Below are 23,662 nucleotides of genomic sequence, written 5' to 3' on the forward strand. Positions count from 1 at the left end.
GGGAATTCTCTCAAAGAAGAATGACTGGAAAATAGAATCAGCAATGTCATATTCTTTAGTAGAAATTTGCCTGGGTGCATATGTAAATTTATACTAACTCCCCATTTTAAGTAGGTTGTCATGCTTTGAGGGGATGAGGAAAAAAAATCTTCCAAAATGACCTTTCCCAACGAACACAGCTTAGATGGGAGTTAAATAAGGCACATGCATGAAATAGTTATTAATAAGACAAGACATAGAGCCAGGCATGGTGGCACATGCCTCTAATCTCAGCACTCAGGAGGCAGAGGCAGAGGCAGAGGCAGGTGGATCTCTGTGAGTTCAAGGCCAGACTTGTCTACACAGTGAGTTCCAGGACAGCCAGAGATACATAGTGAGACTACTCTGTCTCAGTAAAAGGGGTGGGAGTGGGGGAGGGAGGACGGAAGAGAAAAATAAAGTATTTTTTTTTTTTTAGATAAAAGGTAGCATAAAATCTTTAAAGATGGGCCTTTGGCTGTGGGCTGAGCATGCAACCACGAATGACATGACTGAGGTGTGAACTGTGTTTTTAAGCATGAGTTAGTCAGTTTTGAGCTAAAATTTAGAGTGAGTCGTTCTCCGTCACAGCAGGCTAGGTTGGTGTTAATAATTACTGATAGGTGACTAAGTTACTAAAACATACATGAGAGCTCATATTTCTTTAACTAGTAACTAATAATACAGAACCCAAAGACACTAGATAAAGGTGGACAATTCGTGTCCTGTGCAGTTGCTGAGCAGTAATAATATCTCAGGGGACGATGAGAATTTGGTTGTCACAGTTCTCTGGGGTCACCATGGGATTATGTTGTACCAGCACACAAATGTCAAAACTACACAGAAATAATCAAGGAAAGATTAAGGAGCCGAAAAAATGGTTGCTGAGTAAAGTCCCGTTTGGATGGTAAACTCAGAGTAAATTATCATGGACCTCTACCTGACTGAAGCAGTAGGGGAGCAGATCACGCGTGAAGATTATGAGAGAGTAGGATGGGTACTATTAAAGTTTTCTAAGAAAAGCAATCAGAGGTTGGTTTGGACGAGAATCATAGGGGTGTAGATGCAAGGATGCGGTAAACACGGGGCATTTGATAGATGCAGAAAATGAGTCGGCTGAGGCCAAATTGTGTGCATTTATTTAAATTCCTTGCTGATATTCGCAAACATCTGCTTAGCTCCTTCCAGTATCTGCTTTGTTCTTACTCCATAAATCACAGGGTTAAGCATAGGCGGGATGACCACATAGAGGTTGGCCAGCAGGATGTGGACATAACGTGGGATGCGTTTCCCACCAAACCTGTAGGCAAAGACAGAGAAGAGGGCTGGGATATAGAAAAGCAGGATGACACAGACATGGGATCCACAAGTACTCAGGGCCTTGGACCTGGCTTCTTGGGAAGAGAGGCGGAAAACCGCTCGGAGGATGTGGACATAGGAAACAGCGATGAGAATGATGTCCAGGCCTGTAGAGAGAAGAGCAGCTGCCAGTCCATACCAGACGTTAATGGAAATGTCAGAGCAGGACAGCCGGGCGATACCCATGTGCTCACAGAAGGTATGTTGAATGATATTGATCCGGCAGTAGTGCAGCCTCTTGAGGAGAAAGATGGATGGGAACATGATTATAAAACTGCGTGTCAGGGTAGCAGCAGCCATCTTTCCCATGACCTGCCTGGTCAGGATGGTGGTGTAGCGCAGAGGAGAGCATATTGCCACATAGCGGTCAAAAGCCATGGCCAGCAGGACAGCAGAGTCAGCCACGAAGAGGAAGTGGATGAAGAACATCTGAGTCAGGCAGCCGTCAAAGGAGATGTGGCTAGAACCTAGCCAGAAGTTGGCCAGGGTCTTGGGCATCGTGGAGGTAGACAGCAGGACATCAGCACTGGCCAGCATAGACAGGAAAATGTACATGGGCTCGTGGAGGCTTGGCTGGGAGAGGATGACACAGATTAGAACACCATTGCCTATCAGGGCAGCTATGTACATAGTACAGAAGGGAATGGACAGCCACACATGTAGGTGCTCCAGCCCAGGGATGCCAGTGAGGAGACAGCCTGTCGCTCGAGTGTCAGAGTTGTTCACAGCAGCCACCCTGTAAGACGGTAAGAAAGCCATGGCATTGTGCAGAGCCTGTGTCAAAGAAGGAAAACACACTCAGGTGTTGACCACACTTGTCAGAGTGTAAGCAGACTTGTAAACAGACACAGCCCTGCCCATGCTCACGGGCCCTCCAACGACTACGCACATAAGCACACGTTCCACACACAAGACCTCACAGATTCTGCGTAACGTGTCCCGTTGCAGGCCTTTCTCACAGATCAGCTCTGCGTGCTCACTCGGGAACTCTATGCAGCTGTCAGACATTCAGGCAGCCACCGAGTTAAGGCATGCTGAATGGGTTCTGAACGGCATCAACATCTAGAGCCCGGAAAGCAGTCTCTAGAGCTGCAGCTATCTCAGAGGTAGGCATCGCACATCAGGTTTTAAATAAGTGATAAAAAGCCATCGATAGGCCTGAGAGATAGCTCAGGGGTTAAGCACGCTACTTTCTCCTGTAGAGAACCGGGGTTTGTTTTCCATGCATGTGATGGTTTGCAACCATTCATAGCTCCATTTCCAGGTGATCTTACCACCTCACCTGACCTCTGCTGGTACTACCATGCACACGGTGTACTTTTATACACACATGCAATAAACATACATACAAAATAAAATTAAATGAACATCCCTAATATTTGGAGTGACTGAGAACTTCATTATTTTGAAAATAAATTTATGTGTGATGAAAAAAAAACCCCATTGTCTGGGCAGTGGTGGCACACGCCTTTCATCCCAGTAGCCTGGAGGCAGAGGCAGGCAGATCTCTGAGTTTGAGGCCAGCCTGGTCTACTGAGTGACTTCCAGGACAGCTCAGGGATTCACAGAGAAACCCTGTCTTGTCTTGGTAAAACAAAAGGTAAAAAAAAAAAAAAATCTTATAGAAACTGGGATTCTAAACCTTGAGTTGTATTTTTGTTTATTTTTTCATTTTTATTTTATGTGTATGTATGTATGCCCGAGTGTACTTCTGTGTACTGTGTGAGCATCTGTTGTCCACGGACAGGAGGACGTCCGATGCCCTGGGAATGGAGTTACAGATGGTTGTGAACCTCCGTGTGAGTGTTACACATTGATCCCATGCCCCTTGGAAGAGAAGTCAGTGCTTTTAACTGCTAAGCTGTCTGTCCAGGCCCCAGGGTTTTTTGTTCTTGTTTCGTTTTGTTCTGTTGTTTAAGGTGATGATAGATAGGGATCAAACTCAGGTCCTTACGTTAGCACAGGAAACACTTTACCAACTCAGCTCCCTCCCCAGCTCCTACTTTTCAGATTCCTAAGATGAGCGTAATTTCTACCCTGTTGACATTATTTTAAATTAACTTTTATCAGACGGGTGGTGGTGGTGGCTCACACCTTTAATTCCAGCACTAACCTCCCTCCTCCTGCCTCCCCTCCAAACCCCCCCACCTTTATCTGGGTTGCCCTCAAAGCATCTGGCATGGCCGCAGTGCACTGTGGTGCTTCTGCCCAGTGCAGGACCGGAGGTCTACTGTCTTGTTCCTGCAGTATAATCCCCAGACTCCTGCCACTGGCATCATAAGGGAACTTGTGAATTCTTTGGCCTGAATAGAGACCTGCTGACCTGGAGTACAGGCGCTTACTGATGGGTAGCAATCTGTGCCTTAGTGATCCTGACTCAGTCCAAGTTCCTGACCTCAGATGGAAGGACTGTGCTTTCTTCCTCACGAGTCTAGATGCCCTCACTTCGCTGGGCATCACTAACTGCATCAGCCCTGAGCATGCTCAGACTTCAGTTGAGTCTGATGGCTTCACCCTCAGCTTAGAGAGGCAGGATACAAGGAAAAGACCATCTATACTCATTATCTTTAACTGTGTATTAGGTTCCCTGAACGTTCCTCAGTCCTCGTCCATTATTTGAAGTCAACCATCTGAATCCTGATTCTCTCTCCTTTGTTTTTCACAATGTGTATCTGTGTGAGTGTATACCATGTGAGTGACGTGCACCCAAAGGCCGAAAGAGTGTTAGATCACTAAGACTGGAGTCACAGTGGGTGTAAGTGCCCGACGTGGATGGCTTCAGGTCCTCTGAAAGAGCAGAACACACTTTAATTGCTGAGCCATTTCTCCAGCCCTCCCCCACAACCATTTACATGCAGTCATTACCTGTTTAGGCACACAAACTCCTACTAGTTTCTCCCTGTGATTCTTTGCCAGTGAATCTGCTCTCCTCTGCCTCTGTAGCACTCTTTGCCTTATGGCCCCTCCATGCTTACTGTCTTATTTAGGGAAGTCTAGACTTCTTATACAGAAACTCTTTTCTCATCCCCAAAGTGACTGAATTAGATAGTCTCTTATACTCCTGAGTTCATAGTCTCTCCCTGCCTTCTGCGGCCCCTCCTTCCTTCGTTTCTTTCCTCCTAACCCAATGGTCAGCTTTCAGCTGTCTTTTATGGTGTGCTCCCTGAGTCAGAACTGTGTCTTCTTCACCCATTTCTGCCATGGAATTTCTGTGCGTTAGGTTGAGAGGAAGTGAGAAGAGGTGTGTTTCCCCTCAGTCAGCCAAGTTCACAGTGAGGAGAACACCCATGGATCCTGTAGGACTGGCAGATTGATGATAACAGTTTGTTCTGTTCTAATCTGTGCTTGATGCCATGTGAGCTCGCTCTCCCCACAGTGTACTGGTGATCTTCCTCTATTGTGGGTGCCCACTTTGTGGGTGACATCAGCACCTGTACCAACATTCTTCTCCACCTTGATGCTCGCTCTTCTTGCTGAATGAGGAGCTCCAGAGAGCATCCTGAGCCCCTTGTATCTTCCTCTCCAGCCCAGTGAGCCCTGAATTCTGCTTCAGGAACCCACCCACCCACCCACACCTCACACTGCCCAGCAAGTCCAGCAATCCCACTTTAAACATCTCTCAAGTAATCCTTTCAAATCCTCTCTTTTTATGTGCCCAACACTTTTGTATACCGATTTCTCCTTCTGTAACATCTAAACCCCCTCTTCCTTACAGTGTTTCTCCTTTACCTAAACACGGCACTTCAGGTAGAAGCAGAACAGAGATAAACCCCGCCGAGTTAAATAAGTAGACAACTGATCTTATTCTCTTTCTCTTAGCTCCAGGCTTCCACTCTGCCAGTCTGAGATCCGAAGTAAGCAGTGGGCATGCTCCCGATTTCACACTTTCCCCAGGCACCAACGTTTCCTCAATCTGTTTCTTGTCTGTTTCCTCCTGTAGAGTGTAGATTCCCATTTGATAACTGTTTATAGCTCATCTATTACAAATGTAGGCAGTTACTGGGGTTTCTCTGCCACCCTCTTCTTCCTTATTGATTCCTTACCTACTGTATATTGGCCTTAAAGCTGTCCTCCCTCTTTTCTAAGTAAGCTCTTTCTATAGCGCCTGGGCTCCTTTTAGTAGAAATGTAGTCAAGTGGGCACAGCCTAGTTTATTTTGTTTTCTCTGTGTCCTGCCTATCCTGCTCCATCCTTAACAGAATTATTATTATTCTTTTGTATTTCAATGTGTGGGCACAAGTTCACATGTGGAGGTTGGAGGACAACTTGCAGGCGTTGGTTCTCTCCTTCCACCGTGTGGGGCGTGGTGATTAGCTCAGGTCTTCAGGCTTGACTGCAGTCGCCCTTGCTCACTGAGCTACCTCACTGCCCGTCCTCCATCCTTTAGTCCTCTTTCAGCTGGAATGGTTTTTTCTTTCTACTTCTGCTACTCCATTCTTCAATGGACCAGCTTGGTTTCTACCTTGGTGTGTGTCCTCTCGGAATGGTCCACAGCAGTTTGGCCCGTCCCTCTGCTCTTCCTTCCCGTCTGATGGTAGACTCTATCTGACACAAATGATCTTCCTTAGGAGCTAAGATTGGCTACCCACTTGTCTCTCCATCCTCACTTGAAATGTGACCCCAGAAGCTACTCTCCATACCCACTCTCAGGAAAATACAGCTCACTCCAGCTACCTTTTCCCACACCCTCCATCCGCCTTTGAAGAACCCCACGTCTGCTATGTTTTTTCACCCTCTCCTCTGTTTTAAGGCTTCCCTCCACCCTAGAAACCTCTTCAAGACTTACCTCCCCCTGTGGCACCTTCTGATTCAGGTTCTCTGTGTCACACTTCATCTGTAGCTTGGGCTTCTTAAATATATGAATATGGTCTCCAGTCTACTCACTCACTCACACAGTGTTTGTCCTCTCCTGTCCTTTGGGAGAAGTCATTCTGCTGTTTTTGTAGGTCCCTCTGTTCCTCGGCTTCAGCTGCCTTTCTGTCCGGCCGTTCCACTCAACACAGGTGTCTAATGAGCGTGCACAGGTGTAGCTTTGGCGTGGGGCCGAAGGGAGCAGAATATTTTTGATAAACAGGCCAAACATACTATGCAAGGAACCTGGTAATAACTCAGGCTCTTGGCTCCGCTGCTGATTTTTAATTTTTTTTTATTTTTTATTTATTTATTTATTTATTTATTTATTTATTTATTTAGTTGTTTGTTTTTTTGTTTGTTTGCTTGCTTTTCTATGTCAATATTACTCTCCTGACTTCGATCTTCCATCCCATCTTTTTCTCCGTTTCTGTTATTCTTTCTGAAGCATTTTTCTTCCAGGGTTTTTATTTATTTATTTTACATATGAATACACTATCACTGTCGTCAGATAAACCAGAAGAGAGGGCATGGGATCCCATTACAGATGGTTGTGAGCCACCATGTGGTTGCTGGGATTTGAACTCAGGACCTCTGGAAGAGCAGCTAGTGCTTTTAACTGCTGAGCCATCTCTCCAGTCCAGGGCTTTTGTCAGCCACTGTCCTCATGGCTTTCCAAGCCCACTTGTATCTTTTGAGGCAGGATAAAAAGTCAGGGAAACCTAAGATTGCCATGAGCAGAAGGAACTCCCAGTTCCAGAGTCTGGTTGACGTCTCTTGTCCACTGAGAGTAAAGAATTCCAGTACAATTCACAAGATTTTCTAGGAAGGTTACCTACCTTAGACACAGTTCTCTTTTCTGTAGAAATACTTTCAAATAAAAATAATAAAATAACAGTGACCTGTTAGTATGTCTTACTGATTTCTTGGACAGTCTCTGGGAATCTTACAAACAAGACTATCAACTTTGGTTTACATAAAAACATTTTAACTTCCCTTGTAACCTCTTGATCTCTGTGTTACCTTAATAGCCATGGTTTTATTTAACACACCCTAGGAAGTACCCTATGATTTCACCTAAAGCTTTTAGCAAGCTTTTGAAGGTACAACTTCAGAACCCATCCAATTTTTTCCTCTGTCTGTCTGTCTATCTGTCTGTCTCCTTTTCTCTGTCTGTCTGTCTGTCTGTCTCTCTCACACACACACAAACACACACACAGGCTGTTATACAGACAACTAAAACTCTCTCCTGAGTGCATCTGTTTTAACCCTTGTGCTTAAATCTGTATTAGAACACCATCCTGCTAAACTCTAACTCCACTTCCTACTGATTGGTCCTGAAATCCTTTCCTGAGGTGAAGTCAAGACTCCCATCTTCACCTGAGTGGAGGTTCTCGTCCCCCTGCCACCGACTCTCCACTTCAGTGCTCTCTTTCCCATTCCCTGACTTGAAGAACCCCTTACACTTACATGGTATGTACTGACTGTATACAGCGTGGTCTTGGGGACACAGCTTTGGGCATGTTTGTGAGGGCTTGCCTGATAAGATTGAGGCGAGAGGATCCACCATACCTCGCAGACCAGATACAGAAAAGTGAACTGAGCACCAGTGTTCATGTCCCTCTGTGTCCTGACTGTGGATGACTGTGGATGCAATGTGACCAGCTGCCACCATGTACCGAAGCCAGAATAAACCCTTCTTTCGTTATCTTGTTTTGGTTTGGTATTTTATTGCATTAGTCAGACAACCAATACAGTGTTTTAAGCAGTGTATAGGTGCATAGAGAGTGCTGTTTTGTTCATTTAAACATTTGACTTTTTTTTTTTTGAAACAGGGTCTTATGTAGCCTAGGCTAGCTTTGAAATCACCTTTAAAGTTGAGGATAACCTTAAATTTTTGATCCATCCTCCTGCCTCCACCTTTGAAGTGGAGGATTACAGAGGTAGGACACCATCCCTGGTTAATGAGGTACTAAGGATTGAACCTGGGGCCTTGTGTGTGCAAGGCAGGTATTCTCCCAACTGACATGCGGTGCTAGTCAGTGCTGTTATTTTTAGTGTCATGTGTTCTGGTATGAGTTTACCTTTCCTTATGATCAAAAGCCAAAACACATTTCTCATATTTCACAGATAATGCGGGAGTGGTCTATCTCTCTCCTCTCTCTTGACTCCATCAGGCACTGCTTAGCTATAGTGGAGGGCCTGTCCACAGCATTTCCCTCTTAGGTGTGCATCGCCCCCTTTGGATGGGCATTGACGGCCCTAACTGAGCGCTCCATTAGCGCCACCTACTGACCAGTTCGTGCCAGTTGCTGCTAGGCTCGTCCCATCCTTCAGAAGTCCCAAGGGATTTTGAGGGAATTTTTTACATGGCTCTCAAATATTGAATACCACTGCTTCCCAGATGAATGCTTAGATCTTTGACATAGTGTGCGGTGCAAAAAAAGTGTTTTTACATTTGTCCTGATCTGGAGTAAGTTTCATTTCATCAGGAGCTTGGGATGCTGAATTGTGAGCAAAGCTTGAGAGTTAGTTTATAATTATATGGATATTGATTTACCAGATGTTAGAAGTATGGAGACATTACTCACAGCCCTGGAAAGGATAAACCTCAAAAAAAAGAAAACCAAAAAACAAAAAACCTTCGAGGATGGGAAATGTGGAGAAGAAGGGGAAATTTTTTCCTTATTTCTTTTTTCTCCATTTCATGCCTATGCCAGAGATGGGGCTCGGGGAAGGCATTCGACTTCAGTGTATCCTTTCCAGGATTAATAATCAGATATGGGAAACTATTTATTTATTTATTTATATTCTTTAGAATTGTATACAGTATATTTTCTCATATTCTTTCCTTTTCTCTCGTCTCTCACTTCATGTCTTTCTCTTTAAAAAGTAAATAAAAAGTCACTAAAATAATGGGGTCCTATTTATTTCGGCCATCTACTTCTAAACATGGACTGCCCTGGAGTGTTGTTGCTACACACAGCGTCACTCCATTAAAAAAACTGATTTTCCATCGCCCGGAAGCTATCATTTGTAAATAACAGTTTCTTGCATGGGGGTGGGACTTTCTCCTCACTTTGCTTCCTCTGTACTAGAATTTTTGTCTAGCTTGACCTTGTGCAGGTCTGTGTGTGCTGATTCAGTCTCCGTGAGTTACTATGAGGCATTGGCTCAGTTGTGGAAGCATCCACATTCAGGCTGAGTGTTTAGAGGTCTCTCGTTTTCCTGCACGTTATCCGGTTGTGTGTCTCCCTGATAATTACCAACTAATGCAAGAAGCCTCCATGATGAGGGTGGAGTGCTGCCCTGATCTAAGTGTAGGGTGATTTGTGTGTAGGAATCATTTCATTGTTATGTCCACGTAGTAGCATAAGAGTAGGTTTTACTCTAGGTCCAGTCTCAGGTTCTCAGCCTCGTTAGTTATATCAGGTACAGGTTTTATCTCATGAAGGAGACCTCAGACTCAATGAAGAAGTAGTTGCTTAGTCCCATAACACTTGTGCCACTATTGTACTAGTGGGCATATCTTGCAGGTAACTTATTATTACTCCTTACAGTGTTGTAGCTCGGTGAGATTGATTATTAATTTCCTCCCAGAAAATCCAGCTATACAACTCTTAGGCAAACACCCAATGGACTCTATATCATCCCAAAGAGATACTTGGTCACCCTTTGTTTATAATAGTCAGAATTTGTAAATAGCCAATATGTCTATCAACTGATGAATAGATAATGAAAACATGGTACAGTTACACAATGGAATATTATTCAGCTGCTAAGAGAAATGGAATTATGAAATCTCCAGGTAAATGGATGGAGATAAAAACATCTAAATGACAGCAAGAGCTATCCTGAATGATCTAACCTAACCCAGAGAGACAAAAATGCTTTTTCTTGCATAGACGCTAGCGTTCATGCTCTCTCTCTCTCCCTCCCTCTCTCTCTGTCTCTCTCTCTGTCTCTCTCTGTCTCTCTCTCTCTCTATATATATATATGTGTGTGTGTGTGTGTGTGTGTGTGTGTGTGTGTTTCATTTTGAACACCCACAGAGGGGATATAACAAGGATGTAGTGTGTACAATATATATACATATTAAAATACATATATTATATATTTAGATATATGCATATATTAATTATAGTGTTATAAAGGGAAATTTGATGAAGAGGATTAAAGGGGGTGACAGATGAGAGGGTGGTGTATTGAGAAGAGGGGACAGGGAGAGACAGCTAACACTAGAGGACTTTCGAAAAGTGTGAAAACCTACTACTGTAGAAGCTTTTTAAAATTTATACATTAAAAAAAAGGAATTTAAATGGAGTCACCGTAATGGAGAAAACAATCCCCCAACCAGAGTTATGAAATTCTTATTTACTTTTAATCCAATAATGAAAATGCACCTTTAGTATAGAATACATTGATGGTACAATCAATAAAGTGAATATTTAAAACCCCATAGAACAGCTCAATCTAAATCGTCAATGCAATAGTTTTCTATTTCCATAAAACTCAACTCTGCAATTCTTTTCGTTTTAAAGATGTTTGTCAGAGAAGAGGGTGAAAGAGCTTCTGGTCCCACTTTTCATATATCACAGATAATGACAGTAGTACCCATCGTGGGGCTGTGCTCAGCTATGAATGACACACAGCATTTGCTGGACATTCAATCACGATTGCTCTACGCTGTCTGATTGGCTGAGGTCAGGCCACCCAGTGTTTTTGCAGGACTGAAGTTACCAGCTGTGGGCTGGGGCTGGGAGCTAACACTCCAGGCAGCCCAGTGATTTTTGTTTAAATATGGAGAAGTGAGTTGAGGCTGAATAGAACAGGATGGTGCGAAGAAAGCTCTGAGAATGTGCCTTCTTTCTGTTGCTTTAATATCTTCAACTGGGTGAAATTAATTAAAAAATGAAGTAAATATAAAAAAAAAATAAAGATGTTTGTGTGTAGGTAGATATGTCTGCGCGTGAGTGTGCATGTGAGCATGTTTCTGTGCACAGACACTTGGTTGAGTGTCTTCCATCACTCTCTGCCTACTTCTTTGAGGCTGGGTCTCCCCCTGAATCTGAGGCTTGCATTTTCTCAGCTTGGCTAGAATCTAACAAGCTGCCATGATCCTTCTGTGTCTCCTTCCCTTGGAGCTGGAATCATCGGTGGTTCAGGCTGCTTGGCTCGTTATGTGGATGCTGGGATCAGAACTCTGGTTCTTGTGCTTGAGCAGCGAATACTCTCAACCTCTGAGCCCTCAACTCCATGATTCTTGTTAGCTGCCGTCCCCGCACCCATCCCCAGCCTCCATGTCTGCTTTCTTTCTTTATTCCCTGCAGTCACAGACATAAACACGTGTAATAAAATGTTATCATCCTCTAAGGATGCTGCCAAGCTGAGAAATTTGAGTGATGGTGGTGAAAGATGTGACCAAGGAAGATTTAAATAAAAGAGCCCAGAGGAAGCTGGATTGCATATCTGACGCTTAGGTGCAGCTCAGACCGAGTTGGGTCTCAAGAGGATGAGACAAGGGTTGGACTTGTCTTACAGCTTTCAGGTTGACTTGCAGGGTTTCTGAGTCCCAAGGCGAACATACTCCTACTATACCGATTTTAAGCTGCCCGTATGATGATGTCTTGGCTGAGAAAAAGGTGTTTTTATTTTTCCATTGACTTTGACATTTTTTTTCTAACTTCGGTGGTTAATCAATAAATCAGCTTCAAAAACGTTATATTATATTATATATTATATTAGAGAAAGTTTTAATGAGGATAAAAAACTAGGATCTATTTATTCTGTCTTGCTCTGGGCTTTTGATGTCATCTAAAACTAAGTGTTTAAGAATTAGAAAACAAGTATATTACCCTTTCCCCCCTCTCTCCCTTATAACTCCACAGAATTGGAGCCATATCATGTGTGAGAAGGTAGGCACAGAAAAGCATATGGCGCACAGAGCCCCTGAAAGTTGTAGTGGTGAAAGTGGAGAGGACAATTGCTGGTTTGAAATCCTCCTGGGACTTTCTTCTCGGGACCTAATCTGTCCTGGAAGATCTGAGACCGCAGTGGGGACTTAGCCTTTGGGATCTCAGGCCCTCACCAGCTATATACCCTAGGGATGGGTGTCTGTGCAATCCCCAATTCACTTGTGAGGTTCATAGGTAGGGTCCTCAGGGGCCTGCAACCTCAGTGTGGGCCTCTCTGAGGTCTAGAGCAAAGAAATAAGGATTTCCTCTAAATAGTGCTATTTCTCTTTGTCCTTCAGTCCTTATCAAGGGTCTGAGGTTTGGGAAGTGTTGGGTTTGGACCAGGCAGGAAGGATTGTCAAGGCAAAGCTGGAGTGCCGTTCGGAGACTAAGCAGTGAATGGAAGACGGATTAGAGCCGTAAGGATGGGCCTAGGCTAGTTCTTGTAAGTAAGTTTTGAGGCTGAGGGTCAGATTACAAGGTTCTAGAGAATGGACTGACTATGGGTAAATGGGATAGGGAAACAATGAGGCTAGATGGAGAGTTTGGGTCCAGAAGGATGGATTCAGACTCTGGCTTTGAGGATTTTTACCTGTTTTGTGCATTTCTAACATCCATGCACATTAGGATATGTCTGGGATGATTAAATTATTTCATAAGTTTGCTATTTATTAAAATTTAAATTTATCTTGTGTGTGTGTGTGTGTGTGTGTGAGAGAGAGAGAGAGAGAGAGAGAGAGAGAGAGAGAGAGAGAGAGAGGAAGGTGGTGGTGGATGATGGTGTGTATGAAAGGTGTGTGTGCTGTAGGTGTCACAGCGTGCATATGGAGGCTAGTATATTACTTGTTGGATCAGTTCTCTCCTTCCACCTTATGTGGGGATGGACACTGGGGACTGAACTCGTGTGTCAGGTGTCTTCACCCACTGAGCTGCATCAAGCTTTTCTATTTAAGAGCTTGTTAGCTCCCCACTACTATGGAAAAAATGCATTTGGGGGCTATCAAATCATGTGTTCAATATTACACAAGTAGGAAACATAGATCAAACTCATATCCAACTTAGCTGCAAAAGTTAGGTTTTAAAAAAAAATCACTTATTTTACTTTATTTATTTGGTTCTTACTCTATATTCTAGGCTGGTCTGGAAGTCACTGTTTGATTCAGTCTGGCCTTAAACTCATGGAGACTTTTCAAGTACTCAAATTACGAGACATAGTCACCATGCTTGCCTGTAGTTGTTGTTGTCGTTGTTGTTGTTGTTGTTGTTTTTTAAGAACCATCTTTTATTGGGGGAGGGGTCATCAATCCTTCTTGGCCGCCACCTTCCGCATGGCGGCCAGCAAATTGCTCAGCTCCTCCCTCTTTCTCTTGGCGCGGATGTGCGTGCCCACCCTCTTCTTGATAAACTTGAGTGCTCGCTAGTCCTTGGACACCTTGAGCAGCTCCATGTCGCGCCGCTCGTAGGGCGCGAAGCTGCACACCTCCCGGATCATATCTCGCACGAACTTGGTGAGCTTGGTGAGGCGCCCGCGGCGGCGGCTGTGTCTCAGCTTGCTGACGTTTTTTCGTCACTTTGTGGCCTTTGTTGAGGCCCACGGTCATGGGGTAGCGCAGGGCCATGGCTGCAGCTCTCCGATGGCTGCCGGACAGGAAGAACGTGGCTGAGCAGAATCCTTGTAGTTGGTTTTTAAGATACTCTCTTTACGAGACTGTGCCTGTAAACTTTGAGAGTTCACATGTATTGGGCACATATATCCTTGTGAGGTGCATTTCTACTTCATTTTATGTTCAAACATTCACTTTACCCACCCCTTAATTATAGTGGAGCATAAGAATGGAGGTGTGGTGTTATGAAAAGGTCAACAAATGTCAGTGTAGTGTTATCAGTGTTTTATAGCAATTGAACCTTAAGTAAGACATCGAGGCTATGACTGTGGAAATATCTCAGCCTTGAGTAAGAGAGAAGACTGAAATCAGTGAACAGAACAGCGCTAAGCGCCGCTGAACACCAGTGGCACACTTCATGGAGTCTTAGGTGTTAAGACATTTTTTTTGGAAAACTGTCAGCTAAGCTAAAAGGACGGGAATGAGCAAAGGTAATCTGTCCTAAAAATGTCTTATGTTGTTGGTGAGAATCTCTCGGGAAGTGTCAGTAAAATGACAATTATGACCTTACTTATATCTAATGAAAATGCTTTCCATGGTTTTATGTGGCTCGGTATGTACTGGCTTCCAATTTGCATAGGGTTATTTTGCTTTACATAGAAAGTAACACGGACTTGATATATAACAATTTACTGTCAGAGACACTAAGACTTTGAGAATATTCATTTTATTTGGCTTAATTAATGGCATTCGGTTTATGAATGTTCTTAAGTGACACTGTTGTCTAGGCATTGAGGATGTTATTGAAAATGAATAAAATTGACATGATTTTGTCATTATAGAGGTTATGGTCTAGCCTGAAAAAAAATGTTAAATATGTAATATAATTATTTGGAATTTCATAGTCGAAGAAATATAATTTTCTAATCCAGAGAAATCTGGAAACTGTTTCCAGAGATGTGTGCTCTAAGTACATGGAGTGGACTAGGCTTGCCTGAGGTTGCAGTGATGAGAGAATACAGCTTTGCTGGAAGCACAGAGCTGGGAGAGTACTTTAGATGGAGGGGGCATATGTACTCAGACTCACGAAGACTGCTCATGCCCCAACATGTGCCTTGCTGTGTTTGCAAAGCACATGTCATCTACTTTGACTTCTCTTTATCAGTTTTGATTGGTTTTGAGTTACAGTGCTGCAGACTCTGGCTCTGGAGTTGAGTCACAGAACGACACTTCAGTCACAGGATGAAGAAAGGGTATATATTAATTTATTCTTTATATTTGATACATCCCAATTGTAATTTCTCCTACCTCTACTCCTCCCAGTTTCACCTCCTATCTCCCCTCTCCACCAGATCCACACTTCCTCCATTTCCTTAAAAAAAAAAAAAAAAAAAAAAAAAAGCAGGCCTCCTATGGCTATCCACCAAACAATGCATAACAAGTTAAAATATTAAAATAAGACTAGGCACAAACTGTCATATTAAGGCTGGGTGAGGTGACCAAGCAGGAGAAAGATGGTCCCAAGCACAGGCAAAAGAGTCAGAGGTACCCCCCACCCCCGTGCCACAGTTAGAAATCCTACAAGAACACCAAGCCAATATCCATAACACATATGCGGAGGACCTAACTCAGACCTACTCACGGTTTATGTTGCTACAGTCTCAAGAGCCTGTTTAGTTGATTTTATGGGTTGTGTTGTCATGGCGTGTTCTCAACCTCTTTGGCTCCTAGAATCGATGAAGAAAGTCTTTTAAAAAAAGTTTTTAGAGGGTCACAAGAGTGCAGACATCTCCTGTGAAGGCTAGATACCCCAGTGGAGGGGAATGCCAGGGCGGTGAGATGGGAGCGGGTGTGTGGGTGGGGGAGCACCTCATAGAAGCAGGAAGAGGGGGGAATCAATAGGAGGTTTGCAGAGGGGAAACCAGGAAAGGGGATAACATTTGAAATGTAAATAAAGAAAATATCCAATAAATAAAAGGACTGCGGACATCTACAGTTAATGAATAGATGTCAAAAAATTGGGAAGATTTGCTTGGAGGATAATAGTAAAACAGGAAGAGTGGCTTCGTGGGCAGTGCATCGCTAGGAGGCAATTAGTTCAAATAATTACATAAAAAATGAAGATTCAAAGATACTGGTGAGCTGGTGATAGGTAAAGGTGCTTGCTGAACAAGCGTGAGTTGGACTCCTGAAACCCATAGAAAGAAGGAAGAGAGAACCAACTGCACACATTTTCCCTCTGACCTCCACTTGTGTGCAGTGGTCTGCTCTCGCACAGTAAACACAGTTAAGTTCTGGAAATGCCTGTAAGTGACATGACTTGCATCTTTACTAAAGGGTGTTCCCTTCAACAGGACACAGGTCCCCTTTCTCTGTTTAACGACTGCATACTATTTCCTTAAACTATTTGTAAGTAGCTTTAGTGTGGTGTGCGTGTGTGTGTGTGTGTGTGTGTGTGTGTGTGTGTGTGTGTGTGTGTGTGTGTGTGGTGTGGAAGTCAAAGGACAGTTTGCAGGACTCAGTTTCTCCTCCCACATTGTGGGTCCCAGGCATCAAACTTAAGTTACTGGCCTTGGAGGCCAGTGTTAAACCTCATAAGTGGCTTTTTCTGATTCCCCAAGTTGCTAAGCTTTCTTTCGTTCCATTTAAATTCTTCCAACATACACTTATGTATTCTTTCACTTTATCTGTTCTTCATCATTTTGTGTGTTTCACATGTCATCACATACAATTGGATTTTATTCGGAAAGACTTTATGGAGAACTCAGAATCTAGAATAGAAAGGTTGTTCAAAGAACCTTGTGGCTGACGTGGTGTGTCCGGTGTCACACTGTTGGCCTGTGTTGCACCCTTTGGTTTGCTGTGTGTTCTTTGCAGTGTGCAGCTTCTCTGTCTGCTGCTATGCTGACAACATGAACTTTCTGTTTTCCATAAAATTGCTGGCTGCCCAGTGAATTTTGCTTGCGAGGATAGAGGTTTTGGAAAAGACTTGATGTTTAATTTTGACTCTGAGATTTATTGTTCATAAATTTACTGCATAGCTTTTGAAAGAGAGCTTATTTCTCTCTGGTTTAGTTTCTACATCTGCAAAATATGGACAATATTATGATGTGTTTTGTAGGTTTCATTGTTGTTGTTGTTTGTTTGTTCTTTTTAAAGAGAGGGTCTCATATATCCCAGGCTGGCCTCAAATTTGCTATTTAGCCCAGGATGACTAACTTCTGATCTTCCCTGATGTTGGGATTACAGACATGTGGTGGTAACCAGGATGTATGCAACTCGGGAGGAGGGGGGATAAAACCCATAGCTTCTTCCTACAGGCAAGCAAGCATTATACCATCCAAGCTAGGCCCTGCTCTTCCTAGACGACTTTTTAGAAAAGTTACGAAAGAGGTTTCATGCTAAGATCTTTCCATTGTTGTTGAATGCTTACTGAAAATTCTCAAAACAAATCTGTTTGTTTTGGGGGTCAATATTACTTCAACTCGGCATTTAGAATAAAAAAAAAATCTGCTTTTACCCACTAGAGGTCCTCCCAGCATTGTATTTTAAAAATTCAAAGACTCAATTTTCTCCAATCTTACAGGTTTTCCTTTTCCTTAAGATAGACAGGAGGTCCAGCTTCATCTCTAGTTCGTCATGAGGAGGCATCAGTATTCCAGTCTCAGAGAGCATTTTGGTCTGCAAGTTCCAGGGAGGACAATGATCGAAAAACTGGGGTGGGGTTAGTGTTTTGACAGTTCTTGGTTCTGCTTATTGTTGTTCTTTTACATCTTAAAATTTCTTGTGAATTCTTGCCATTCCACAAAATCTGCAGGCACCACCTGGTAAAAAATGACACCATGAAAGAGTGCTGGTCATGGACGCTAATGATTTGGCTACTTGGCCAGAAGGATGACTTTAGTTTATTAGAACAAAAGAGGAAAAAATCCTTTTATTTTATTTTATTTTTCTGAAACAGGGTTTTACTGTGTATCCTTTGGCCTCAAAATGACAGATATTTGCGTGCCTCTGCCTTCAGAGTGCTGGGATCAAAGGCATGGGCCGCCCCCACTTGCAGACAAAATACATTTTTAATGAGGGCTTCTAAATGAGATAACACATTAGAGATGTTGGAGTAGAATGGGCATCCAAAATTGTTAAATTACCTCGCGTTCCCAATACTGAGACACTCACTTTAGTGTACTCCTATTCCTGAAAGCAGTTAGAATATTTTTCCCTGTACACATCTATGAAGTGATGAATTATATGGACTCAGGGAAAATACAGTCATTTAAGCAGGATTAGTGTTTTATACACTGAACAAGTTATTTCTCTTGACTTGGTTTCTGATGAAATGTGGGAATTAACACCAGGGGTCTGATGGATCTTTCTCAACGTCATGGCCCCGGCTTTCTTTGGGATGGGGGGGGATTTATTTATTTGTTATTTATTTATTTATTTATTTATTATTTATTTATTTATTTATTTTGTGCCTGTATGTTTAGCCTGCATGTATGTGGGTGCACTATGTATAAGCACAGTGCCCACAGAGATCAGAAGAGGGTATCAGATCTCCTGGGGCTGGATTTAGCAGATGGTTGTGAGCCACCACGCCCACAACAGTAAGTGTCAGAAATCAAACCTGGGTCTCCTAGAAGAACGGCCAGTGCTCTTAACCACTGGGCAACCCTTCCTGCCCATGAGTATTGCTCTTAATGGTAATCGGAATTTCTTTCTTCAAATACAGGAAACAGAACTGCTCCCAGAGAGGTTGTGGAGAAAGAATGAGCACACAATTCCTCAAGCTCACCATACACAGTTAGGACGGAAGAACTAACCATTCTTCAGATCTCAGTGGCCATGTACAACATGAGTAGCTACAGCACTGGCCCCTTCACTCTCTCAGGCATCCCTGGTCTTGAGCAGTACCATGTCTGGATCAGTATTCCTTTCTGTTTTATCTATCTGGTGGCTATCCTGGGCAACAGCATCCTTCTCTACCTCATCACAGTGGAACGCAGTCTTCATTCCCCCATGTTCTTCTTCCTTTCCATGTTGGCCATGACTGACCTCATCTTGTCCACTACCTGTGTCCCCAAGACCCTTAGCATCTTTTGGTTTGGTCCTCAGGAAATCAGTTTCCCTGGCTGTCTGACCCAGTTATTCTTTCTGCACTATAGCTTTGTCTTGGACTCGGCTATCTTGCTGGCTATGGCATTTGACCGCTATGTGGCCATCTGCTCGCCCTTGAGGTATACCACTATTCTCACACCCAAAGCCATTGTTAAAATTGCAGTGGGAATCTCTTTCCGAAGTTTCTGTGTTTTTGTTCCATGCGTTTTCCTTGTGAACCGTCTGCCCTTCTGCAGGACACACGTCATTGCTCACACCTACTGTGAACACATTGGTGTTGCCCGGCTGGCATGTGCAGATATCTCCATCAACATCTGGTATGGGTTTTGTGTGCCCATCATGACGGTGATCATAGATGTGGTCCTCATAGCCGTCTCCTACACTCTCATTTTACGTGCCGTTTTTCGCCTCCCGTCTCGGGATGCACGCCAGAAGGCCCTGGGCACCTGCGGTTCTCATGTTTGTGTCATCCTCATGTTCTATATCCCGGCCTTCTTCTCCATCCTCGCCCATCGCTTTGGGCGCAATGTCCCCCGCACTTTTCACATTATGTTTGCCAACCTGTATGTAATCATCCCACCCGCACTCAACCCTATCGTCTATGGAGTGAAGACCAAGCAGATCCGGGACAAAGCCGTTCTTTTGCTCTTTCCCAAATAATTTCAGTGACTGAAGTCTTCGATCTGGGGCCAGTTCATAAAGTACAGTAGGTAAAAGACTGAACCAACCACCACCTCCGAGAGAGGACACATGGAGCCACTGGGGTTTTGCTTCTTCAGTTATTTTATGCAGAAGCCTACCTAACCATTTTACTTTTAGGAAAAGAATCTCAGAGCTTAGAGGATAAAAGGTGTTTATTTCACTTCTGAAGATAAACAACTTATCTTAAACAAGAATCTTGCCATTTGTTTCAGTTGTACTAAGGTAATAAAGACTCATTTACAGCAATGGAGATTGGCTATTCTGTTCTCACTTAAAATATTTGTGAGGAATCATAGATATTTTTTACACACACTTTAATTGCATATTTATGCATCATAGTAAGGTAGGGAGTTACTGCTTATTCTGTGGGTTTATGGATTAAAAAAATTAAATTTGTTAATTTGTGTGTGCGTGTGCATGCATGTCTATGTGTATGCATGTCTATGAATATCAGCATGTGTATGACACAGTTTCCATATAGAGACCAGAAGACAACTTGTTGGGAAGTTAGTCCTCTTTTTCCACTATGTAAATTCTGGGGATCAAAGGTAGTTTTTCTGACTTGGGGACAACAACCTTTACTTGCTGTGTCATCTTGATGGCACAGTTTTTTTTTCTTAAATAGATTTATTTATTTATTTTATGTATGTGAGTACGCTGTTGTTGCCTCTAGACATACCAGAAGAGGGCATCGGATCCCATCACAGATGGTCATGAGCCACCATGTGGTTGGTGGGAATTGAACTCAGGACCTCTGGAAAAGTAGTCAGTGCTCTTAAGTGCTGAGCCATCACTCCAGTCCAAGTTTCTAGAGTTTTAATATGGTTGTTATTATTTATTTCTAGGCAACATCAGTTATGTGTCCTGTTATCTACAAGGTATATAAACAACATTTATCAAGTAAATTCATAGAAAATTTTAATGATATTATTATCAGTATTGCAGATGTTTTTCTTAGGGGAGGATTAGGACAATACTGGTTGTTTTTTTAAGGAAAGAGATACTGGAGAGATGGTCCAGCTAAAAACACTGGCTTCTGTTCTAGAGGACCTGAGTTTGATTTCTATCACCCATATGACTGCTCACGATTGTCTGTAACTTCAGTTTTAGGGGATTGGACATCTTCTTCAGGTATCTGAGGGCACCAGAGTGTACATGGTACATGCACATATATGCAGGTAAAACTCTCACACATAAAAAAAAAACTTTTTACAAAAGGAAAAATGATGAAGAAATGGTTAGAGTACCATTCTCTAGAAACATGGAGCTAGCTATAAAAGAACTTAATTCTAGATGGTAAAAAAGCAAAACAAAAGCTAAATTAAAGCTTAAGTGATTGGCTAAGGCTATAGTAAAGCAAGAAAGATTGAATTGGACATAAGGAAATTGAATTTTTAGTCTTTTAGGTGCCTAACCATCAAACATAGTAATGAGTTTTCAAATTAAACAAATTGTTTAATACAATAAATGGCAATGGATTTGCAGGACCTTTTGTTTTAACATATTTTACTTCATTTGAACTTCTGCAAGAGAAAGGAAGAACAGTGCCAACTGCCTGTCAGGGTGCCCACTCCTTGATCCTGCTAAAAGAATTGTATTTATGTATAAAACAATAGCTTCTTGATGTTATTTAATTAGAGGCAAATGTCTGGGACATATTTTAAAGTTGTGAGTTACAAATGAATAGAGTGGGGTATTGAGGTGATGCCTATTTTAGTCTAGCGAACACCATTTAGCTCTACCAGGAGCTTATGTATATTGGCTCAGGTTCTAAGGACAAAATCTGGCTCAGACTTGTGCTTGCCCTGACGTAAACAGGTGTAAAAGAATAAGAAAGAACGTTGGGTATTTTATGAAGGGATAGAGAAGTTAAAAAGAATTACAAATGCCCAAGTCTTAAGTCTTTCTTGCTATTCATACAAAATAATGGCCCAAGAAAAAGTAGCTGGTAGTATATTTAAAAAAAAAAATTCTCCGTATTTGACTGACATTTAAATAATAAATCTTGCTATATTGGATATAGAAAATAGGCACTTTAAAATGTAGTTATTGGTTATATTATGTGTTTAATCCAAAGGAAACTCAATTAAAGTTAAAAAAATGCCGGGAGTTGGCTTAACAGCTAATATCACAAGTGCGACAACCAGCATTTGGATCCCCACAACCAATGCACATATTGGGCAGGTGTGTGGGCTGTAATTGCAGCTTTCTGGGATCTCCAGAAAAAGCTGGCTAGTAGTACTCGCCATGTCTGTGAGCTCTGTGTTTGACTGTGACATACATACATACATATGCACACACACACACACACACACACACACACACACACACACACAACCTGGAGAAAATAATTAGCGATTTTGTGTTCCACATTTTACATATTTTGTTGAGTATATTTTTAGATACTAGATAGCTATTGATTGGAACTGGGTTCACCAAACTTACGGATGTTAACATGGCCACTAGAATTGGTCTATAAAGGGGCTGGAGAGATGGCTCAGCAGTTAAGAATACTGACTATTCTTCAAGAAGGTCCTGTCTTCCTTCCTTTCTTTGTTTATTTCTTTCTTTTTAAAGATTTATTTTATTTGTACGAGTACACTGTCACTGTCTTCAGACACCTCAGAAGAGTGCATCGGGTCTCATTACAGATGGTTATGAGGCACCACGTAGTTGCTGGGAATTGAACTCAGGACCTCTGGAAAAGCAGCCAGTGCTCTTAACCACTGAGTTATCTCTCCAGCCCCAGGCCCTGACTTTCACTTCCCAGCAACCACATGGTAGCTCACAAGCATCTGTAATGGGGATCTGCTGTTCTCTTCTGGTGTGCCTGAAGACAGCGACAGTGTATTCACATACATAAAATAAATAAATCTTAAAAATATACTTGCAGAGGTTTGGGACAAAACAGGTTTAACCTCCGTACTGGGACAGATCCATCTGGAAACCCTTCTTACAGAATAAAAGAATGAGTCAATAAGAGCTTTTTCAATATAAATGAGTAATGAATGAATGAATGAATAAGTAAATTTGAGACTTGGACTTTCAGGATTTCCTAACACTGTCAATAGTCTGACCTATCTTCTCACTAGAATGTATTTTGTAGTTGTGTGGGAACAGGGACCAGAAATTGGGGGTTAGTGGAGACAGAGCCCACAGTGCCCAGGATTCAGACTCCAGAGACCAGCATCAGAGTGCAGATCTAACTTTACTGTTTACTATATGAGCTTATGTATAGCGCTTTAGCCAAGTAGGGTATGTTTATGTATTCAAGGGCAAATCGGGGTGCAACTTGTGTTGTTTAGCAGAATCTGACTCACCTGTCCACGAGCCTGTAGGGGCAGAGGGTCCAATCCCCCCTGGAGATTTCTGTGAAGACAGGGGAAGCAGCCAGTGTCCTGGCCTTGGGATCTTTGTGTTGTCTCACCCGTGTGCCAGAAGTCATGTCGGATCATACACTGTGTACAGTGGGTCAGGATTCTTCATGGAGTTGCAGGAACTTATGTCACTTTACTCTCCATCCGGCTCCTTCCTCTGCCAGGTTTCTGTCTTCCCATCCCCCACACAGCTGCATTATGTTTTATTAATGAAACATTTACAGGGAAACATCGGTTTGAGTTGAGTTCCCAATAATGAAAATATGGCAATGGCATAAAGTCTGGATATAGCTGACTAAAGGAAGACGAGGCAGCCAATAGCTGGACTCTTTGACGGGACTCAAAGAGAGATTCCAGTTAAGAAATGGCATAGTCGTGTAGCTAGAGCCATCTGTTGGTGTTGATGCCCTAGGAAGGACACAGAGAGACAAAAGTGGGAGTCAGACAGCCCCCCCTTTTTTTAAAGATTTATTTATTTTTATTTATGTGAGTACACTGCAGCTGCCTTCAGACAACCAGAAGAGTGCATGGGATCTCATTACAGATGGTTGTGAGACACCATGTGGTTGATGGGGAATTGAACTTAGGACCTCTGGAAGAGCAGTTAGTGCTCTTAACCACTGAGCCATCTCTCCAGCTTCAGACAGCCTTTTACTTACTTGTTTTAGATTTATTCATTTAA

General features: G+C 42.7%; 2 protein-coding genes and 1 pseudogene across 3 annotated transcripts; 1 reads left to right on the top strand and 2 right to left on the bottom strand.

Moving 5' to 3' along the window:
• Positions 1 to 1,155: 1,155 nt before the first annotated feature.
• Positions 1,156 to 2,479, bottom strand: LOC116893985 (olfactory receptor 52B6). Its single transcript, XM_032895700.1, has one exon. The coding sequence runs from the start codon at positions 2,134 to 2,136 to the stop codon at positions 1,156 to 1,158; it is 981 nt and encodes a 326-aa protein (XP_032751591.1). The 5' UTR covers positions 2,137 to 2,479.
• An 11,003-nt stretch (positions 2,480 to 13,482) lies between these two features.
• LOC116893986 lies at positions 13,483 to 13,801 on the bottom strand (annotated as a pseudogene).
• A 2,285-nt stretch (positions 13,802 to 16,086) lies between these two features.
• On the top strand, positions 16,087 to 19,561 carry LOC116893987 (olfactory receptor 52H1-like). 2 transcript variants are annotated; one of them, XM_032895701.1, is made up of 2 exons: positions 16,087 to 16,096; positions 18,624 to 19,561. In XM_032895701.1, exons 1-2 carry the CDS (start codon positions 16,087 to 16,089, stop codon positions 19,559 to 19,561), a joined length of 948 nt encoding a protein of 315 aa, XP_032751592.1. The 2 variants fall into 2 exon arrangements, with proteins under 2 accessions (XP_032751592.1, XP_032751593.1); XM_032895702.1 differs by lacking the exon at positions 16,087 to 16,096 and having other exon boundaries at positions 18,608 to 19,561.
• The last annotated feature ends 4,101 nt before the right edge of the window (positions 19,562 to 23,662 follow it).

This window comes from Rattus rattus, chromosome 2, assembly GCF_011064425.1.
Source record: "Rattus rattus isolate New Zealand chromosome 2, Rrattus_CSIRO_v1, whole genome shotgun sequence".
NCBI lineage: Eukaryota > Metazoa > Chordata > Mammalia > Rodentia > Muridae > Rattus > Rattus rattus.

What these genes read in the sequence shown, in the direction of transcription:
- LOC116893985 (XM_032895700.1), bottom strand. Translation starts at nt 2,136, where the DNA reads ATGGCTTTCTTACCGTCTTACAGGGTGGCTGCTGTGAACAACTCTGAC.